The 22,494-nt window shown below is 50.7% G+C and overlaps 1 protein-coding gene across 2 annotated transcripts in view; it reads left to right on the top strand.

The window, feature by feature from the left end:
• TOX2 (TOX high mobility group box family member 2) overlaps window positions 1-8,992 on the top strand; it is a 135,333-nt gene extending 126,341 nt beyond the window's left edge. The window contains exons 4-9 of one of the 2 annotated variants that reach the window (XM_068523941.1): window positions 2,673-2,912; window positions 5,315-5,542; window positions 6,008-6,088; window positions 6,909-7,304; window positions 8,008-8,135; window positions 8,956-8,992. In XM_068523941.1, the coding sequence (XP_068380042.1) occupies window positions 2,673-2,912; window positions 5,315-5,542; window positions 6,008-6,088; window positions 6,909-7,304; window positions 8,008-8,135; window positions 8,956-8,992 (1,110 nt within the window). The remainder of the gene's footprint in view (window positions 1-2,672; window positions 2,913-5,314; window positions 5,543-6,007; window positions 6,089-6,908; window positions 7,305-8,007; window positions 8,136-8,955) is intronic. The other variant, XM_068523942.1, reaches the window with a different exon arrangement.
• Window positions 8,993-22,494: the final 13,502 nt, after the last annotated feature.

Below are 22,494 nucleotides of genomic sequence, written 5' to 3'. Positions count from 1 at the left end.
AAGTTGTCAAATTGATTTGTTTAAATATAAGAACTGGTTGTTTGGACGGTTAAAAATATATAAGCTTTTGAGAAGGAGAATTTTAAAAAGCAACATGCATTCACAGTATTACAATTGAGAATGGGGATTTAAAACCATAGAGTAGGTTAAAAATATGGCAATGTTATCCCAATTTTATGCTATTGGTATTAAAATCTGGATGAAGTATACAATTTTCTAAATATATGTGTGTGTGTGTATATATATATCTATAAAACCAAACTAACTCAAGAGAATGTGGAAACTAAAATAGACCTATTAGCCATGGCAAATATTGTGAAAATCAATCTTTCAAAAAGCCCTGGGCCTCAGATGTTTTTATGTCTAAACTCTTTCAGTTCTCTAAGGAAAATAGTCATTTCTTTGTTATTTATACTCTTCCAGGACATAAAGAAAAAGAGAAACAACTCAGTTCTTTTTCTAAAGCTGACCATCACACAAAAAACCAACATTTGACAAAGATAACCCAAAAAAATGGAAACTGACACGTAAAAAAGAAAGTTCCTCAGAAATGAAGAAATGCCAAACAAATTCAAACAAATATATATACAGGCAAGGATAGCAATGTTCGTATCAGACTCCACTGAATTCAAGGCAAAAATTAGACACTTTATAATAATACTAAAGTTTAATCAGTTACGAAGATATAATTGCCAGTTTTCTTTTTGCAAGAAAAGCCAACATCAAATTCCCAAAACAAAAACTTTGAGCATTAAAGGGAGATTTTGATGGAAGCAGAAAGTTGTAAGCAACTTTGACAAACCAAAGGAATCTAAATAATATAATCACCACTGATAGGACAGAGAAATGTCACACTATTATATTACTCTGCAAACACAGCTCCCCTTTGCCCTTAAATACTGGGAAATATATACAAAATTTAAACATATTTGGGTCTTAAAGGAAACCTGAATAAATTTTCAAAAGTGCAAATAGTACAGATCATATTCTTAGATCACGTTTGTTACTAGAAATTAGGAGCAAAAGGAAAAGAAACAACAAAAATTTTTACCTCTTAGAAATTTCAGAACTCGGACTTCCCTGGTGGCACAGTGGTTAAGAATCCGCCTGCCAATGCAGGGGGACATAGGTTCGAGCCCTGGTCTGGGAGGATCCTACATGCCACAGAGCAGCTAAGCCCGTGAGCCACAGTTACTGAGCCCGGGTGCTGCAACTGCTGAAGCCCGCGCCCCTAGAGCCCGTGCTCTGCAACAAGAGAAGCCACCGCAATGAGAAGCCCGCGCACGGCAACGAAGAGTAGCCCCCCGCTCACGGCAACTAGAGAAAGCCCGCGCGCAGCAACGAAGAAACAATGCAGCCAAAAATTTTTTAAAATTAAATTAAAAAAAAAAGAAATTTCAGAACTCTTCTTAAACATCGATGGGATGAGAGAGGAAATTAAAACTGAAATTTAAAAATAAATACGTCAAAAAGAACAATAATGAAAATCTCACGTGATGAAGTCTGAGAAATGTTAAGGTCGTGTTCAGAGGAAAATTCATAGCATGAAACCTATTTCTAAACATTGAGAATGAAAATACTGAATTGAAAATGCGACCCAAAATTGAGGGGGAAGCAACACTAATAAATATGTAAAAATCAGAGGAAGAGATTAATAAAGATAAAATTAGATATTAAAGAATTAGAAGATGGAGAAGGAGTAGACCTGATAAAGTTGAAATTTGATTCTTTTGAGGAGGAAAAAAAAAAAATCCCACAAAATAAAATAGAAAACCGATGAGGCTCCCTAACGAAGAACAAGTAAAAGGAAAAAACACAGATACTGGATGTTAGAAATTAGAATTTAACCACAAATTCAGAGGAAATAAAAATAAGAGTATGCAAATTGGCATGCCTCACTGAACAGTGTGTGTGTGTGAGTGTGTGCGTGTATGTAATTTTTAGGTAAAAAGAGTACACTGTTCTAAATGTGTTTAGTGTGAGAAATGCCTGTATTTAAAAATTAGTAGCTTTCTTTATATTCTAAAAATAACCAGTTAGAAAATATCACGGGGAATAGATAATAAGAAAACGACTGACCTGTGGGGGGAAAATGTGCAAACTTTATTAAGGGATTTATTTATTCTGTGTATTTAACAAACCCTCATACAAGATAGGGCTTACTATGTGCCAGGCAGATTCAATCCTTAACAACCCTAGAAGGTAAGTTTAATCATTATCCAAAGTTTTCAGATGAAGAAACTGAGGCACAGAGAGGTTAAGTAACTTGGCCAAAGTCACCCAGTATATAAGCAGCAGAACCAGGATTCAAAATGCACTCGGCTTCCAACGTCTATGCACTTTGCTATCACGCTGCATGGTGAATAAACGCAAAGATACACCGTGTTCCAGGAAGGAAAACCCCGTATCATAAAATGATCTCTTCACAGCTGGACTGAGCTCTCTAGCAAGGGCTGAGGTGCTGACTCTCTGTCCAGGGTGAATATCAACAGAATGGCACCCTCCAGAGGTGCATCTAATTGTGCAGGGGTCAGAATAGAATGGACACTCACCTGTGGGCGATCCATGGGGAAGCCACAGCTCAGAGTGGACCCCCTCCTCTGAGTCTGGTACCTACACATGCAGATGTGCTGGTCCTTTCTAACTCAACACGCAACCTCCTCTTCTCTCAGATCCAGGAGATGGTCCACTCAGAGGTTGCTGCCTATGACTCGGGCCGACCAGGGCCCCTGCTGGGCCGCCCGGCGATGCTGGCCAGCCACATGAGCGCCCTCAGCCAGTCCCAGCTCATTTCTCAGATGGGCGTCCGGAGTGGCATCGCCCACAGCTCCCCGTCACCCCCAGGGAGCAAGTCGGCGACCCCCTCTCCCTCCAGTTCAACTCAGGAGGAGGAGTCGGAAGCGCATTTCAAGGTACGTAGGGATGGAGATGCAAAGGCTTAAGATGCCCTCCTATCAGCAAGGGGACAGGCCCTGCATGGAAATGGTCATCACCTACTTCTAGAAAAGACTAGAAGAGTATAACTATACCCTTTGCTGAAAGAAAAAGGAGGAAAATTCTGGATAAACGTGATGTCGTCCTATTCCTGAATAGCCAGTGGGTCATTTCAGTGGCATTGATGGCATTGGCAAGATCCGCAGGGCCATGTCTTGTGACCACTTTGGCCTTTTAGGAGGACCACAAAGATGGGCGGTCCAGCAGTGCTCTGGGCAGCGCTGCAGGATTGCGCACTAAAGATGACTCCCCCCCCCTTGGGGGCATGGCCCACCCTGTATCCCTGGAACCAGGGGTGGTCCTGCCTCTTCAAGAACACGTCAGGGGCGAGAACTCACCATGTGTCCAGGCTCCCATCCTTTCTTTGCACTGACTCTAGATCTCCCTCCCTGTCGAAGAGCATCTTGTTTTATGAAAACAGAGGCCCCGAAAAGCCAGAGTTGGATGTGCTTGCCCGGAATCTCCCAATGAGCCGCCGGCAGAATCAAGGCTGATTCCACAATGCCTCCCTCCCTTTCTTCTTCATAAGGGCCTCTCACGCCTTTCCATGTGGTGGCCCTGCAGAGGCCTGGGGCAGTAACCGTGGCACCCATGCCATCCTGCAGGCACCCTGACCTCCGGGCTGGGGTGGGCACCTCTGGATCCTGGTCCAGCTACATCCTCAGGATAACTTGGTCTCTATTGTAGTCCAGGCGGGGGGCGGTTTTAATTTTATTTTCTTTTTATTTACCAAACCCTTCTAAAACACTTTCACGGGCCAGACACTATTCTAAGGACACGACAGGAATTAATCCACGTAATCTTCATCGCAACCCTATGTGGTAGGTGCCTTTATTATCTTCGATTGGCAGATGGGGAAACTGAGGCACAGAGAGGTTAAGTAACTTATCAAATGTCATAGAACCAGGATTTAAACCAAGGTGGTTGTAGTCTGGCCCCAGCATATGTGCTCTTAACCACCTGCTGTGCCCCGTCTGCTCTCCGTCAATTACAAGGTGCATCCGTCCGCATCTCCTATCCTGTTAGAGCCTCGCCATGGTGCTGACAGAACTGAGGCTTGGGGAGGTGAGTGGCTGCAGAGAAACACTCAGGAACAGAACCAATGTGGCTACAGACCGCCCCTCACCGTCCCTCAGGTGTGCAGGCCTGAGTCTTATCCACTGGCCCACAGTTTCCTTATCAGTTCATGGTGTCACCTTCATTTCCTTGGTGCATAGAGCCATGGTCTTCACGGCAGGATCCAGGGCCTTTGACCAAAATCCCTGGTCCCTGGGTGGCCTGGGAGTCCTAGTCTGTTGGGGGGGGGGGGTGGGTATTCCCACCCGCTTCGCATCCTGGAAGCCCTAAGTGAGGTGCTCACAGTATGGTGGTCCTGGCATCTGACTGCATCAGAGGCCGGGTGTCCAGGGTGAGGCCACACCTGGCGACAGTTACATTAACCTCACTCCATCCAACAGCTTCAAAGGGGGTCAGGGGCACGAAGCCACTGGCCCCAAGTCACACAGCTGAAATGTGGTGGAAGAGACTGATCTTATGTAATCAAGGATAATCTTTGGGGATTATTTGTGATCACAGGAGGGGAGAGCTGTTAAGAAAAACATATCTATCCAAAACTAGGAAATAGTCCAAAAACGGATAACTGCACATTCTTTCAATGGCATATTACAGCATCGTCTAACAGACTCTCAAAAATTATCTGATTCTCTGGGAGATTGTGCCTTTGTTTTGATTCCTCCTTCATTTTTTTTTTTTTTCCTCCTTCATTATTGATTAGGGGGTTTTACACTCTGTAAAGGAAGATGTTAACTTGGGGGAAAAGCAATGAAGATGTAAACGATTTTTGTCTGATTACAAGGCAAATGAACTTTTTCCCTGTAGAGACGCAAATGACTTCTGTCCAGTACAAAAGACTAGAAGCCCCAGAGGTGATAGTTTTATTGCTCTCCAGGGCATTAACCAGTTTCTTTCTCTTGTATTTCTTTGAATCAACTTTACCATCATGCTGATTCTCATTGATGAGTTAAATGAAAAATTCAGTATTAGATTTAAAAAAAAAAAAAAAAAAGAAAGAAAACAGAAAAACCCAGGGCTCATACCCAGGACATGTGTGCATGCATGTGTGTGTGTGTGTGTGTGTGTGTGTGTGTGTTCAAGCTCGGGGTGGGGCGTGGCCAGCCCCCAGGTGTTGCCTGTGTATAAGCAGGGCTGGGCAAGCAGGGAAAAGCTGAGGAAAAGTCCAGCTCTGCCTGAGGCTGGGTCGGGTCCCCTTTGGCAGGAGGTCCGGGCTTCTCTGATTTTCTGACTCCTCTCACCTGGGCAGATGTCGGGAGAAAAGAGACCCTCTGCCGACCCTGGCAGAAAGGCCAAGAACCCGAAGAAGAAGAAGAAGAAGGACCCCAATGAGCCACAGAAACCTGTGTCAGCATACGCGCTTTTCTTCAGAGACACTCAGGCCGCCATCAAGGGACAGAACCCCAGTGCAACCTTCGGGGATGTGTCCAAAATCGTGGCCTCCATGTGGGACAGCTTGGGAGAGGAACAGAAGCAGGTGAGCCTCCATCCCTTTCTGGGCCATCCCTCAAGCCTTTGAGGTCAGACTTGGAAGGTCTGGAACCAGGCCCAGCCTCTGGAACTAGAGACTCTTGCAGAGGCCTTTGCTAGGCTCAGTTTGCCCATCTGTAAGCTGGGGAGGTAGGACCCTTCTGATTTGGCTGTTTTGCAGCTGCATTCACTAGCGACTTGGTTAAGTGGAGAAAAAAAACTGGACCTCTGCTTCCTCATCTGTTAAATGAGAACAGGCATCTTCATCCATCTTGGCCTCCAACTCTAAAAGTCTGGGGTCCAAGCCAGAGCTTTCTTATCCGCTGACCAGAGGCCTATGGCCTCCTCTCAGGGGCCTGCAGGGAGAATAGGAGCAGAAATAGCTCCGAGGTAAATGCCAGTTACGAGCCCTGTGAGCTCACGCTGACCACCTGACCTCTCCTCGATATTGCCCACACCTTGGATCTTTCAGGCCTACAAGAGGAAGACCGAAGCAGCGAAGAAGGAGTATCTGAAGGCTCTGGCAGCCTACAGGGCCAGCCTTGTCTCCAAGGTAACACCTGGAATCCCTAGGCTCAGCCCTGATAAGAATGGGGCCACTTGAGGGATAGAGCAAGAACCACGGCGGGAACGGTCAACACCATAGGTCTTGGAAGGGATGGGTAAGACCAATGTGGTCCCTTCTCCAGTGCACCGCCTCTGTGCCAAGCTCATGCTTTACATGCATACTGTACATGCATCTCATTTAATTCTTCCAAGAAGAACCTGATACACAGAGGAGTTAAGTGACCTGCCTGCGAGTAGCCAGCTTGTTAGATGGCTGTACCAGGATTGAGACCCAGTTTTGCCAGTCTTCAGATGTGGCCTTTCCTCCTGTCCTGCACTCTCTGCCTCATTCCTCAGCACCAGCACTGCAGGAGGCTCAGCGTGGCAGTGGTTGTGTGGTCCACGGGGGGGCAGAGGGTGGTCTGGAAGCTGCTACAGAGGACGTGGCTTCTGGGTTAGGCCATAAAGGGCCAAGCAAAGAGGGTGTCCCAAATCAAGGGGACAGCCCACACTAAGGCGCAGAGGCTGGGGAGAAGCCTAAGTAGAGGATAGCCCAGCTGGACGATGCTGGCCCCTCAGGCCAGGCTGAGAAGCGTGGGTTCTCCCGTGGGCAGGGGAGCCCCCAGGGATTAAAGCAGGGGTGGTTGGATGGTCAGAGCCAAGTGTGCTGGACCCTGAATTATCTCTGGTGAGTCCCCAGCTCTTTCCCCGGGGGCCCGAGAGCCAGCCAAGAGCCACGCCAGTGGGGGACAAAACCACACGATCTTGTGGCTCAAGTTCTGGCTTATCCACCTTCTCCAGAGTGATTGGTGTCTGTCTCCTTCCAGAGCTCCCCCGACCAGGGTGAGACCAAGAGCACTCAGGCGAACCCACCGGCCAAAATGCTCCCACCCAAGCAGCCCATGTACGCCATGCCAGGCCTGGCCTCCTTCCTGACGCCGTCCGACCTGCAGGCCTTCCGCGGCGGGGCCTCCCCCGCCAGCCTTGCCCGGACGCTGGGCTCCAAGTCGCTGCTGCCGGGCCTCAGCGCATCCCCGCCACCGCCCCCTTCCTTCCCTCTCAGCACCCCCCTGCACCAGCAGCTGCCACTGCCGCCCCACACCCAGGGCACCCTCCTCAGCCCACCTGTCAGCATGTCCCCAGGCCCCCAGCCTCCCATCCTGCCTGCTCCCATGGCACTCCAGGTGCAGTTGGCCGTGAGCCCCTCACCTCCAGGGCCACAGGTAAGCAGGGTCCAGTGAGAACGTGCCCCTCGGGGACCCCTTGCAGAAAGGGGAGGCAGCTTGGGATTCCAAATACTGGCCCTGCCACTCACCGGCTGTGTGACCTCAGCCTTAGCACCTTACCTCTCTGAGCCTCAGTTACCGCAACTGTGAAATGGGGCGAGTACACCTTGCCTGAGATGCACTGGCTGCAGAGAACAGTTGGCAAGTAGCCAGACAGATTCTTCAGATTCTTAGGGTATCTCAGGCCCTCCTCCCTCAGCCTCTGTCCATTTCTGCTCTCTGGCCGGAGGGGTTGAGACCACTGTGGCTTCTGCCAGATCAACCCTAGCTCCTGGCTCTCCCCAAAGCCTTTGAAGCCAGATCCCCCTAATTGCTCCACAGACACTGGTAATTGCAAGGCTTGCTTGGCCCTGGGAGGTCACTCAGCCCAATAAATCCATTTTACAGAGTGGGAAACTGAGGTCCAGGAAAAGAAAGTCCTTCACCCCCTCCCCCCCATGTAGCTAAGACAAGGGTTGAATTTTCCAGAACATGCTCTACTAGGGAAAAGAAAGAAGCATTCCAGGCAGAGAGGCAGAGCGGAGATTTCTTATAAGCCGGGGAAGTGTCTCTGCGAACACGCCCCTGTCCCCCCTTGCTGCCTGAGATGCACCCCGTTCGCTCTCCTTTGCTCACCACCTCCTCCTCCCCACCTCGGCAGGACTTCCCTCACATCTCTGAGTTCCCCAGTGGTTCCGGATCCCGCTCCCCTGGCCCATCCAACCCCACGAGCAGCGGAGACTGGGACAGCAGTTACCCCAGCGGGGAGTGTGGCATCAGCACCTGCAGGTCGGCCCTCACCCCACTCGCCCACCCTTGGTGCTGCCCTTGTCCTGCCTACACGTGGAGAGTGAGGATGGGATGACAGGGTGGGAAAGGACAAGGGGGACACTGCAGGTCACTGTCAGCCCTGCAGGAGGGCCTCTTGGGCACCGGCTGCCCGTCGTCTTCAGGAGAGGACCAAAGCAAGGCCCCAGAGGGACTCAGCTGGTCTGGTGCCAGGCCCACAGGGGAAACTAAGGCCTGTCTTCACTCTTGCTGTTTTTCCTTCCATCCTGTTTTTTTTCACAAGTGCTTGACATGGCATTCATAGCTAAGCCATCTGTCTTCAGTCAGCTTCCTCAGAAGCAGAGCTTGAGGCAGGGATTTAGGTGTCCTCGATGATGTATACATGTTCAGGGAGAACCTGCAGGAGAAGGGGTGGGGGAGGGAAGCAGGCCAGGGCAGGGAGGGAGCTTAGAGAGGGCATGGCCTCAGCTGGAGACTGGCTTCAGCCTGATCCCATGGGAGCTCTGGGCACCAATCACAGCACAGACTTGGTCTCATTTTGAGGTTTGAGCTTTTTGTATCCGCTGAGGACCAGGTGGTCCCCTGCCAGGATTCCAGGAGGGGTGTTTGGTTCTGCCCAGTGGATAGTCAGGGAGGGACCAGCACAGACCCTCATTCATCCTCAGAGGGGCAGCCGAATCCAGGGAGGGTGTGAAGGGCCAGGGAGCAGGTGTCCTGATGTGCCCCGGGCCTTGTGTCCAGGCCCTTGAGGGCCAGGGGGGCGCCTGGGGCGGGGTGGAGGTGTCACATCCACTCTGACAGCCTCTCCTTTCTCCCCCAGCCTCCTCCCCAGGGATAAATCGCTCTACCTCACCTAAGCCCGCCTCCCTCTCCTCCCTGAGGCTTGCTGGAAGGGCACTGCTCAGAGCCTGAAGGGCTGACAGCAGAAAAGAGGCCTTGGCAGGAAGCAGGGTGCCGGAGAAGAGAGAGCAGTGACACGACCACGGCCCCGGGCTGAGTCTCTTCCTCAACCTCCCACCAGACCCTGCAGAGGCAGCGCACCGCCCGCCGCCAGCCCAAAGAACCTGCAGGAACCTTCTGCCCCCTGACCTGCTTGCTCCAGGGTTACTGTGGACCCTGCTGCTCGCCCTGCCACCGTACCCTACGTCTGGACGTCTGGCCCCAGCCCAAAGTCATGTGAGCCGCCCCTGGACGGATCGCTCTGCAGCAGAAACCCGCCCCCAGATGCACAGGGCAGGGGCCAGCTCAGCCCCAGATGTGCAAATACGGTTTTACAGTGCGAACAAGACATTATGAAACTCATAAACTTGGCTCCGTGTAAGTACTAGTTGACTAAGTGTTTTAGAAACTGTGCTGAAGACACCTGTAAGATTATTTTGTTGCGGGGTGGGACGGGGTGGGGGGAAAGTAGATTCCTTTAAGGTGAGCATTTTCTATGACCCTTAGCACATTTTTTAAAGTGTTACCTTAAGGGAGATGTGCACGAAAGAAGCGGCCAAACCGTTTCCTCGTCTGTACAGCAGGAACCGGACGATTTATAGCCACACTCAGAGACGTTGCGCTTTTTTTTTTTTTTTTAATCATACGTTTATTTAAAATGGCCAACAACAACTTCTGTCTATTTATAAGGAACAACTGAGAACAAAAATGCAGTTTATCATAAAGTGTGCGTGCTTTGGGGGCTTGGTTTGGGTTTGGGTTCTTAATGTTTGCAGCCGTTTTCTGACCCTGCAAATGTCTGCCTCGGTGCCCAGTGCTTCTCTCGAATTTCTTTATAATAAAACTTCTGAAAAGTTGGCAACAAGCCTGTCTCTCCTTACACTTACTTGGTAAGCCAGGGCCAGGCCTTCTGGAGTGGACTTTGGTGGTGGCTTCACCAGGACAGAGCCCCTGGTGTCAGTCAGATTGAGGGCAAAGTCCCACCTGCCCTTTCCCCACCCCCGAGGGTCTCTATGGATGACAGAGCCCTGCTGGCCTCAGTCTTCCCATCTGTAGAAGTGGGATAATGATGGTGTGAACACGTAGGGTTCTCATGATGATTCCAGGCGCTCTGGCATAGAGTGTTGGCCATGCAAGGGCCCTCATGGGCAGGTGACCACAGCGAGTCCCTACTGACCCACTCCCTCGCCACCGATGGGGCCTCTGACCTCTGGAAGCTTCCAGTCTGGTGGAGGTGAGAGGTGGGTTCAGGGCAGCAGGAGCCCAGGGCGGGCAGAGGGAACCCTCCAAGCCCGAGCGTAGCCAGCATCCCAGACAAGGAGGGACTGTTAGCCAGGTTTCCTGACAGATTTTAGGGGGTGATACTTCCAAAAAAAGTAATAATTACGTGACTACTTGAACTGTATCTGGAAAAATCACAATCGCTGGTGTAGTGGAGCTTCGGGGAGACTGCAGCTTTTGCGCCCCGTGACACAGCTATTTTGAGGAGGGGGACAGGTGCTGGCACCCCAAACCAGGCCCGTGACCCGGACAGAGGAGGCTCCACGGGCCTGGCCCCTCGTTCTCCAATCATGTATCCCCGCTTCGCCCAGATAACAGCTCCCGAGATGAGGCGCAATTTCTCTGTGGGCAGTTTCCTCACTGGAGGGCATTTTCTAATTCACTTTGGAAAAAGGAAAACCAGCCAAACAAGAACAACACGCTGTCATGTCAGTAGCATCATTGCGATGTGAAGCATAAATATTTCATGTGGTCACAATTTCCTTTCCTATGTGGAGCTTGTCAGTAACACGCTGATGACTTAGTTTAATAGTCGACTCTTGCTTCTACATTGGAGAAAACAGCATCATTGGGATCCACGCAGACAGCCCCAGATAACAAGATTGCAAGGCTATCGGGTTCTTGCTCTCGAGGCGGATGCTCGTACCTGCCCCGCCGCCCATCGCTGCACCAGGAGCTCAGGATGCCTTTGGACACATCCACATGCCGAGGCTGGCCTCTCTCTCAGCTGCAAGGGACAGAGGCACCCAAGCAGAGTCTGAATACTCTGCCTACATATATCAGGAGGTGGCCAAGCGGGTGCGTCCTGTGGCCCCAGAGAGTGGAAACAGAGCCAGTGGTCAGTGGACGGTACAAGAAGGCTGATTTCAGGGACGTGGAGTCCACGACGCTAACTACAGTGGATGCTGTTGGCGCCTCCCCCAGATCGCTTTATGGGCCAGCACCCATCTCCCAGCTCCTGAGTGGTGGCCGCTCACAGTTGTCAGGGGCCCCCTTTGTCCCAGTCGTCGCCCTGGGCCAGGAGGGGATACCCCATTCCCCAGAGCTACCCTCAGCTAATGACCGAATACTAGAGCAGCCAACTCCTTGGTACCACGCATGCTCCAGAGCTCCCGGGGGATCACGATGCAGCAGGTCTCCATCCTTGCTTAGCTGCTTCTCTACCCTGCCCTGCTTACCTCACCCTCTTCTGAGAGCACCCACCTGGTAAGCTTCTTGACCCAGAGACCCCATCTCGGGCTCTATTCCTCGGGCCATGGACCTACCCATCCTAGCTGAGCACAGTGAGGCCACACCAGTAAAGTTCCGTATTCTTTCACTGGCTCCGGCCCTACCTTCAAATGCAAGACTTTCAGCCCCTGAAACCACTCAAGCTTCGTGCAAGGGGGATCTAGGTTCCCACACGTTCACAAAGAAATCCTCTCCCCTAAGAAGTCCTCTCCCCAGGAAGCAGTGTCTGCCGCCTTCTTCCTACTCTGCCCTGAGATGATGTTGGTACAGCCCACGGAGTCCCCGGGAGCCCGATGCCACACCCGCTGTAAAAGCACTGAGGCCTCTGCGGCAGATGCCCTCGCCCTGCCCCTGTGCTCCCAGACCTGCACCCCGGGCTCCACAGCCTCAGAATAGACCAGGTACCCCTGCAGCCACTGCGCCCCCGATATGCCAAGGCCGGTCTGTGGCCTGGGCCCGCCATACCTCGAGGTCACGTGCTATTGCCTGGACCCTAGTGCAGTGGCCCTGACATCGTGAGGACCCTCAGCTCCTGCCTGCAGCTACCCTCCACGCCCAGCCTGCCCCCTGCCCGTGAAGCTGGCCCCAGAACCAAAACCGTTCGCCCTTCCTGGTGCCAAGTGCCTGCTTCCGCGGCATCCATCTCCCAGCCCCCCTAAACACGTTGGAATCCTAGCAGGGCTCACAGCGGGGGCAAAGGCCGAGCCTCCCACCCCGGAAGGAAGGCATGGCTGGCCCTAAGATTGCCCAGTGGTAACCCCTCCCTCCAGGGCTACGTACAGATTTCCACATTAGACCGAATGTGGGCAACATGGCACGGATGGGCCTTCCAATTAACTTTGGGAGTCCAGGATGCGAAAATTCAATGTATTCATTCAGCAGGAATGCAAATAACCGAGGAGTTACTCTCTGCCAGGCCCTTCGCTGAGCACCAGGGAGGCCAAGTGGAATCGGACACAGATTCAGCCAGTCTAGGAGCTTAAGGCAAGCTGGGGAGGCAGAGGATGAAAACAGTAATATTTAATTAATCGTAAAGTTATAATTTCATCTCATAAATCATAAAAATATAAAATTAAAACTACTATGTGGCCAGTGCAAAAAGAGGGGACCAGGAGAATGCAGAAGAGGGGTCCCCAGTCCGGCTGGTGTCTGCCAAAGCTTCCTGGGTAGGTGACATCTGGGCTGTGCCCTGCCCAGTGACCAGGACTGAGCTGGAGGACTGGCCCGTGGTTGGAGAGTGCCGTGCTTCCCTGACCCCAGACACCCGAGGCTGGCTCTGTGGTTGTGATTCTCCAACGGGGAAGCTGGGCGGGGAGGGATACATTCAGAGTATGGGATTAACAGATACGCACTATGTATATAAAATAGATAAACAGCAAGGATTTACTGCAGAGCACAGGGAAATATATTCAATATCTTGTAGTAACCTATAATGGAAAAGAATATAGACATATACACATGCATAGCACATGGGCACACACGCCATACACGTCACGTACCACACACCCACAATGCCCACGCACACACCCCACTATACCCTGGCTAGTACATAATACAAGAAACTGTACCTTCTGGTGTGGAAATTAAATAACAACAACAATAATAATTTCGAAGAACTTTACATGTATTTATTAACTCCTTATTACTCACAGCAACTCTTGGAAGAGGAGACTATTACTCACCCCTAGTCACATAAGAGGAAATGAGGAAGGAACTTGCCCAAGGTCAGGTGACCCGCAGGAAGCAGAACCAAGATCCTCCCAGGCAGGCTGTCCCTCATCACAATGCCGTAGCCCTTCATCTCTCTGGCCTCAGTTTCACGCCACATGCAGGGGTTTCCTGGGCCTCCATCCTCCCTCCTCTCCAGAGGGAAAATGCTCCTGCTGCCAGAAGGCACCCCTACCCACCCCCCACCTGCCCATCTCTGCCCATCTGCCCTTGACCGTGCTTGATCTTCTGCCACCAGAGCTAGGCTTTGCAGTGGAGGTAGGCTGCCCTCCAGAGGTTTCCTGTTAAATACAAAGCGGGTTAACTGGCACTCGTTCAACAAATATTTAACGAACTCCTGTTAAGTGCCAGGCACTGTGTGTGGTGTTACAACACAGGGGTGAATAAGATAGGCCAGGTCCCCACCCTCTTGGAGAAATAAAGCATAAAACAAGGATACCCACCAATACATACAAGACATCAAATGATAAGGATGCTTAGCAGGGCCCCAAAATAGTTGCTCCGAGCAAGAGTAACGGGTGGTCCTGTGTTAGATTGGGAGAAGGCGGTGAAGGCAGGGCTTTTGAGGAAGGGATCCTGGTGGATCTCCCTGCTCCAACCATCCCCTCCCACGCGACGCGGGTGTGGGTGGCAGCAGGACGCTGGCTCGGCGAAGAGGCGCAGGTTCACGCATCTCTTCGGGAGCTCTGGGTATGAGTGTGTTGGGGGTGGTGATATTTGGCCCCAACTGCGAATCAATTTCTCTAACACGTGCACCTCAGAGGCAGCCCTGGTCACCTGCACTGGGCCACTGGAACCGTTCCTTCCAGCCAACACATTTTTACACAAATAACTAATGAATGAGAAGGACAGTTTGAGATGGTGACAAATGCTCCGAAGGCAACGTAATAGGATGACATGAGAGGGATGGGTGGAGGGAGCCTGGGGCCACTTCAGAAAGGGGTTGGAGGTGGCTGAGCAGAGTGGCTGAGGAGGTAAAGGAAGCAGCAGTGACCACAGCTGAGAGGACAGAGTTCCTGAGAGAAGAAAAGGCTCATGGAGAGGCCCCGGGGCAGGAAGAAGCTGGTTTGTTTTAGAATAGCAAGGAGAGCAGTGTGGCTGGGGGGTGATCAAAGGGGAGCGTGGCACGAGATGGGTTTGAGGATGCTGCCAGCGGCCTGATGAGGACTCCTAGGCCACAATAGGGAGTCTGGCCTTTGCTGTCAGGGCAGTAGGAAGTCATTCAAGTGAAGGAGGGACGCAATCCAAATTGCATTTTCACAAGATACCTCTGGCTGTCGGGAGGGGAGTAGGAGGCAGGGGGCTGTGCTGTCATCCAGGGGAGAGAAGATGGTGGCACCAGACAGGGTGGTGACAGTGGAGGAGAGGGATGTGGATGGCTCGGATGCACTGTGTCACTGGAAGTGACGGCACTCGAGGTGCAGTGGCACAAGGACAGCTGCTGGCCGAGAGAAGCAGTACAGGGAAAGGAGTCCATAGCCCTGGCTGCAGGGACCTCAGCCCCAGTCTCTGTCCTGCCGTATACTCGCCGGTTCCACCATGTAACGTGGGACTCTTACTGCCTTTGAGGTGTGGGAAGGGAATCAGACAGAGTACTGGGCAGGAAAGGGCTTTTCTAAACTGCAGCCGTGAAGCAGTTAAAGAAACCACTATGAAGACATTCCAGTCGAGGGAGAAGGGGACATGGAGGCCAGCTGTCATTTGGTTGTCGCTCTTGGGTATGGACTTAATTGTGTCCCCTCAAAATTCATATGTTGAAGCCTAACCCCCAATGTGATGGTATTTGGAGGTGATTGGGTTTATATGAGGTCATGTGGGTGGGGTCCCCGTGATGGGATTAGTGCTTTTACAAGAAGAGACCCCAGAGAGGAGTAATTTCTCTCTCTCTCTGTCTCCCCCCATCCCTCTCTCTCTCTCTCCTCCCCTCCCCCTCTCTCTCTGCCATGTGAGATCACAGTGAGAAGGCAGCCATCTGCACCCCGAAGAAAGAGCTCTCATCAGACACTGGTGGCACCTTGATCTTGGACATCCAGCCTCCAGAACTGTGAGAAAAATCAATTTCTGTGGTTGAAGCCCCCCCAGTCTGTGATACTTGTCGTGGCAGCCCAAGCTGACCGCTATGCCCTGAGAATCAGTAAGGACTGTGGAGGGGCAAGAAAACAGGGGCAGGACCCCGCGGCACTTGGAGCGTGCAGGACCAAGCCGGGCTCGGCGGCATGAAATCATGCCTGTGGGAAACACCCACAGTAATTTCATGCTACCTTATAACAGCAATTAGCAGGGACACGGAAGGAAGGATGTTAATATTCAAGGTCCTCAACTTCAACTTTTAAACCAGTAATACACATATGGAGCTTAACAAGTCAAACTGTACTAGCAGCTTCTAACAGCGCTGCTCTCCACGCCTTCCGGCGCCACCTCCCACCGCCTCCCTCCATACCCTCAACGCTTTTAGTATTTCCTCTGTGACTCAACAAATAAATATGGATAGATACACTGCTATTTCGTGATTTACCCATTTTTAATATTATTTATTCACTTCTTTCCCCCATCTAAGGAACACCTACAACACTTTTTGAGGACCTACTCTGTGCCAGGCATTTTACACATAAAGTCCGTTTTATTTCTCACGCATCCCTGTAAAACAGTTGCCATTAACCCCATTTTACAATTGAGAAAACAGAGGCATAGAGAGATGAAAAAAATAATTGAATCCAGAACAAGTCAGTGGCAGAGTCAGGGTTGGGACCCCAAGTCTGTGGCCTCCAAAATACTCACACATGTGTCATAGGGTTTCTCCACCGTGTCACTGTGGACATTTGGGGCCTGATAAGTCTTTGTTGGACCGGAGTGGGGAGCAGGGCAGGAGCGCTTTTCTGTGCATCACAGGATGTTTGACAGAGTCACCGACCTGTACCCACTAGATGCCAGTAGCACCCCTCTCCCTTAATACCCAAAATACCCCAGACACTGCCCGTGACCCCTGGGAGGCCAAACCAGCCCCAGCTGAGAACCACCAATGTATCGGAAACTTGGGCTGGACTTCTGGTTGCTGCGGACCGGTGCTGCCTTAGGCGGCTTGGCCTTTTGAGGGTCCCGCTCTGGCCACTGCCCTCCCTATGGGGTGAGAGGTTCGTGGAGCCAAGGAGACACGCCTACCTAGAGCCTCCGCCTTTCTGAACAACGTTCCGTCTTCCAGGGCCTGAGTGGGCTTATGGCCAGTTCTCCTGGCTGTTAGATTGTGCGCTTCTACCCCTGAGAGGTGGCCCAGTGTGTCATCGAGTCGGGGGGAGGTGGACAGAGCCAGACGTTTGAACCAGGTGGTCTGGACACAAATGCCAGGCCCCTCCGCTGCAGGCTGCTTGTCAGAGGTGGGAAGACAAGGCTGGTGGGCTATGGGTGGGGCCTCCATTTGTATCTTGTCTTAACCTGCAAATCTCAGGGCTGGCCTGCTCCAGACCCTGGCCGCGTGTAGTTGGTGGGAATGTGGTCATAGGCCGTACATTTTTAACACATCAGTTTGAAGAATTAATTCACCTCTTTCTGTGGGGGAAAAAAAAAAGGATTTAGTGCTCATATGTCTCCATCTTTGCTCTCCCCTCCTCTGTCCTCCCCATGAAGCTCCATAATCATTGTGGTTAAATCAACATTTCACGCTTACATTCATCCTATCATGTGAACAAATGTTTACTGATGGGCCAAGGTGTGTACTTTAATTATACCTTCTCCTCGAATACTTTTGTTGATTTTGGTTTTTGTTCTTTGGGTACTTAATTTTCCTCTGTCCCTCATTTCCCCCCAATCTCACAGAATGTGAACTTGTTCGGCATATGGTCCGATACTGGCTGTTCCAATGTGTTCTCTCCTTCTCCGGGCAGACTCACAGCTGTCATCTGAAGCAAATCCCTTTGCTTTTCTCCACTGAAGGTCCTCGTTCTTCTGGATTCTGTTCATTCCTCTTTCTTGTTTTGCGTCTTCGTTGTGATGGAGCACATCTGCCAGTAGCTTTCTAAGAAAAGGTAGATCGGAAATATATTTGGGGCTCTGCAAGTGTTTTTATTCTCCCCTCACACTTGATTGATAGTTGAACTGGGTAAAGATGTCTAGGTTGAAAGTAACTTTCTCTGTGAATTCTGAAGGTGTGGCTTCATTGCCTTCTAGCTACCAGTTTGCCGTTGAAGAATCTAATGTTATTCTGCTTCCCGTTTCTTCATACGTCGCTTGCATTTTCTCCCTTCTCTGGTGGCTTTTGGTTTTCTCTTTGTCTGGTATGTCTTGGGATGGCACCGTGCCGTACATTGAGGTGGGTCTTCTTTCATTGTCCGGAGCTCGGTAGACCCTTCCAATCTGAAGAGTGCTAGATGGCATCTCCCTACCGACTACTTCTGTCTTACCCCTAGACCATATTTTTGAACTTAGAAGGCAAGAGATTGGCTTCTCTGTGCTCTTACCCATGAGGATAAGATGGGCTCTTATAATCACTAATAGGAGAAGAACGTGAAGAACAAAGCACACCAATTAATTCTTCCACATGGTGTCTCATGCCGGGGGTGAGGGGCGTGGCCGGGAGTGTTGGAGCTCCTTCATCTTCTCTCCCAGCCTGGCTCTAGGCCGCAGACTTACACCCTGAGCTCAGCCAGCCCTGCTAAGCCCCCAGCCGGACCACCTTTGATGAAGACAGTGTATTAGTCAGCTTGGACTGCCATAACAAAATGCCGCAGGCTGAATGGCTTAAACAACAGACATTCATTTTCTCACAGTTCTGGAGGCTGGATGTCCAAGGTCAAAGTGTCGGCAGGATTGGTTTCTTCTGAGTCTTCTCTCCTTGGCTTGCAGATGGCCACCCTCTCTCCGTGTCCTAACGTGGTCTTTCCTCTGTGCATCAGAGTTCCTCGTGTCCCCCCTCCTGTATGTCCAGATTTCCTCTTCTTATAAGGACACCAGTCAAATTGGCTGAGGGCCCACCCTAATGGCCTCATTTTAACTTAATCGCCTCTTTAAAGGCCCTGTCTCTAAATCCAGTCACATTCTTAGGCACTGGAGGGTAGGACTTCAACACATAAATTTTAGAGGAGACACAATTCACTCCTTAACAGACGAGGTGGTTATGTTAATTAGCAACCCCACAGTGCTGGTTAAGTCCAACTACCGGTCCATGGGCCAAGCCAAAGGAAATCAGAAAAGACACACAAATCGGGAAAGGTTCTGCGTGGGTCCATAAAGTAGCTGGTCACTCTGCTCTCCCCACTTAGGAGGATGCTGGGAAGTCCAGACGTGTCACATCCACCTCCAGCTCACCATCGTCTGTCGCAGGAAACCCACACATCTGACGTGGGGCCATGCACACTGCAGTTACTCAAAGAACACTTCCTGACATGTCAGGGGACAGCACTGAGAGACAGGGCAGCCTCCCATGTCTCTGGAATGACATTGGGTCACAACCATTTGTCATCTCTCCTGACTGCCTTCCTAAACCTCCAAGCTCCCCCAGTAGTTTTATTTTTTTTTCAGTCCACAAAATGTTATTAGAATAAAGGGAGTCAACACACTGTCATTGGCATAAATGAAGTTGCAAATTCAAATGACATCAGAGTTGGGCAGAGAAGACAGAAAAAGGAAAGAGACGACAGGTTGACAGGGCATGGTGAGGACTGTGGCTAAGTGGAGACTGCTGCCCTGCCAAAAAGCATTTAAATTCAATGTGTTTTAAAACACCAAGCTGACCCAAACAAAACAAGTTTGCCAGCCAAATACACCCTCCAAGCATCTAGTTTGTGCCTTCCATTGAGGGTATGGTTAAGAGTATGGGTTTTGAAGACAGACAGACAGACCTAGGTTTAAATCTTAGCTTCTAATCTGCAAAACACAATGGCCTTTGAAAACACAGAGCTGTTGTGAGGAATATATGAAATAATGCATGTAAAGTACTTGTGCAGGGCCTGGCATACAGTAAGTGCTTAATTTATAGTAGATTTTATGATTATGGTAAATCAGAGAATAGCAATGGTGATGAATTTTTTTTAAATTTTATTTATTTTTGGCTGCGTTGGGTCTTCGTTGCTGTGCTCGGGCTTTCTCTAGTTGAGGCGAGCGGGGGCTACTCTTCGTTGTGGTGCACGGGCTTCTCATTGTGGTGGCTTCTCTTGTTGCAGAGCACAGGCTCTAGGTGTGCAGGCTTCAGTAGTTGCAGCACACGGGCTCAGCAGTTGCGGCACACGGGCTCAGTAGTTGCGGCACACAGGCTTAGTTGCTCCACGTCATGTGGGATCTTCCCGGACCAGGGCTCGAACCCGTGTGCCCTGTATTGGCAGGCGGATTCTTAACCACTGTGCCACCAGGAAAGTCCAGTGGTGATGAATTTTTAAAATAAAAGCAGCCTTCTCTTGAGCACATTCATGAGAGCATTCACGTGTGGAGTCGTGGCGCCTCCTGGTGGTCATTTTCAAGAACTGCAGTGCCGTGTAGCAGGCCTAACAGCATGGGTAGGAGCCAAGGTGGGCTTTAGTGTCAAATAGACAGTGAGTTTGAATCCAGTTTTGCCAGATACAAGTAGGTAACATGGGTCATTCACCTCCACCCTTACCCTGCGTCACCTGCTCCCAACAATTACGATCCCACGGAGTGGCTCTGACAATTTAATGAAACAGTATAATATCATTGGCATGCAAGTGATCTTAATAGCTCTTAATAAGCGATGGCTATGATCCTAGCGCCCCACATTGCTAATATCCTTCCTCGTGTGAGCAGGGAAACAGGTGTATGATTATTTATTTTTTCTTCTTTTGGGTGGGGGTGAGGAGGGGTTACTTTGGCTTGGAGCACCTGTCCAAAAAATAGCTCCCCTGTGGATAACTGAAATTTTTCTAGAGTAAAATATTCCTTTGGATCATGCATTGCTCTATCCAGCCTTCTCTTTTCAAGTGAAAACTCCCCTGGAAGGATGACTATTTGTGTCAAATGCCCAGGTGAGGATGAGTGTATCAGCCGCTTTCCTCCCAGGCTGGAGGGGCCTGGGAGACACATTGTGTGGTCGTTATCTCCAGCCAGACCCCTCACTCCACACACACCCTCTGCCCCACTTGCTGTTCTGCCTAGAGAGGGGACTTCCTTCCTTCTCGGAGGCCAGGGGGGAAGGAGAAGCCTAGGCTGAGAGAACTGCCCTCCGGCTCCCCGCTTCCCTGCCCCACGATGGGGGACCCGAGGCCATGCCTGGGCTCCGACTACAGGGTCTCCCTCCCCCCAGCTCCCCACACGTCAGCCTTGCCCATCTTCCCATATCCTGCTCACACCTCCTTACAAGGTCCTGGGCTCTTTTTCCAGCGAACGGAAGCCCCTTCTGGCTGGAAACCTGGGAAGAGGGGCCCCCACCTGCTCCCTGCGTACCCTGTCCCGCTGCCAGGTGGAGAAATAAGAACAGGGTAACAGCTCACGCTGACGAAGCTGACCTTGAAGGAAGTCATCTGTTCTGCTCTCAGAGGACGTGCCGCATGGCCAAGAAGCACTAATGAGGTCTCGTTGCTAAGAGAGGTCCCTGGCTAAGAGGTAGTCAGAAACGGGGACCTCAGTCCTACACCCACAAAAATGAATTCTGCCAACAACCCAACGGAGCTTGGAAGCAGATCTTTCTCTAGCTGAGCCTCCAGATGGGGATGCAGCTAGCCAGCACCATGATTTCAGCTGCGTGAGCCCTTGAGCAGAGGACCCAGTTAAAATGGGCCAGACCCCTGAGCCACAGAAACTGTGAGATGAGAAACAGGTGGCTGTTTTCAGCCCCCGTGTCTGGGGTAATTTGTTACACAGCAATAGAAAATGAATACAATCTGCAAACCAGGTTACACTAATGGTGGCAGTTAGGGTTTGATTGCTAAAGAAAACTCACAGGACCCCAGATGACAATACCTGTAATCTAAGGTTTATTGCAAGAAAAGAATTCAATATAGCAACTGCCCTACAGTAGAGATTGTCATCACAGACAAAGACTGCATCGTAACCAGGTCCCGAAGGCTGTTTGTGAGCTCCAACCATCCTCCCCTCTGCAGGGTCCTACTAGATGTGCTTTCTCTCTTGGATCAGAAACCAGCAGAGGACACACATTACCTCCCAACCAGGGAGCCTAAGATAGAGTCTTGTACCCTGCTGGTCACATGGGCACATTCTTGCTATGTAACCAGCCCCCATAGCAGAGCCTTCTAGGGGCCTCACGGAGACCAGGTGCAAATCATCAGTCTCACTGTTATCAATAAACAATGCTGACAAGCTGTTATAAACTGCCCCCAAGCTCACCTTGAACCCATGGTTATAAAGCATCACAGTTAATCAGTCCATTTCATGCCTTGAGCAGGGGTCAGCCCTGTGCAGGTACAGCTCTTGCTTCAGCAAAACAACAGGCTAATTCCAGGCCTCCTGGAATTATCCCTCTCGGCAAACGGGTTCAAGTTTTTCTTCTTCAATCAGCTGGAACTCTTCTTGAGACCGTCCTGTGCAGTGACGGACAGGCAGCAAAGCCACAGAAGCAAGAGCCGCAGGAGTCTGCACTTCTGCTCATGTAACTTACATACACCTTGAGGACCAACTTGAGCCTGACCTTGTACGTGCCAGCTCCCCCTGATGATGGACTGCAATGGTACATGCCCAAATGTCTGGCTTGGTGGCCTGAGAGCCAGGCATTTCGGCTCTAACAGGACCCAACAGCAAATCCTGATCTTTTTCTCTGAGGAAGAAGGCATGACTTTGCTCCAAAACTCAAGGGTCTGTGCTATGATTCTCCTGTTGGATTTGCTAGAAGCTCCCTATTGCATCTCTATTTGACATGGACTTTTCAATATCATTACATCTGATCATGAAACCCTCATTTTAAAAAGTGAGGCACCATAAAGACTTTATGAATCAAGAAATCAATGCCAGTTGCTAAGTAACTTGGTTTGGATTATTTTAGTAATTAATTCCAATTAAACTCCTCTGCAAAGGGGCTCCAGAAGCTCCAAGAGGGCCATAGGCAAAGGCCTCCATTACTGCCAGAGCGGACCTCTGCTTTCCCCAAGGGCCAGGTTGACTGGCCCAGCTGTTTGGTCCCCATGTGCCATCCCCTGTAAGCTCCTCTCTCTCCCAGTCAAGGCTAGGTCTCCAACGGTTTTAATTGCCTCATGGAAGTCCCACATCCTCTGGAGTTGCCACTTTCAGC

The sequence above is a fragment of the Eschrichtius robustus genome, chromosome 16 (genome assembly GCF_028021215.1).
Source record: "Eschrichtius robustus isolate mEscRob2 chromosome 16, mEscRob2.pri, whole genome shotgun sequence".
Classification (NCBI taxonomy): Eukaryota; Metazoa; Chordata; class Mammalia; order Artiodactyla; family Eschrichtiidae; genus Eschrichtius; species Eschrichtius robustus.
Note: the sequence above shows the minus strand (reverse complement) of the source record. Positions and strands in the feature narration are given on the sequence as shown.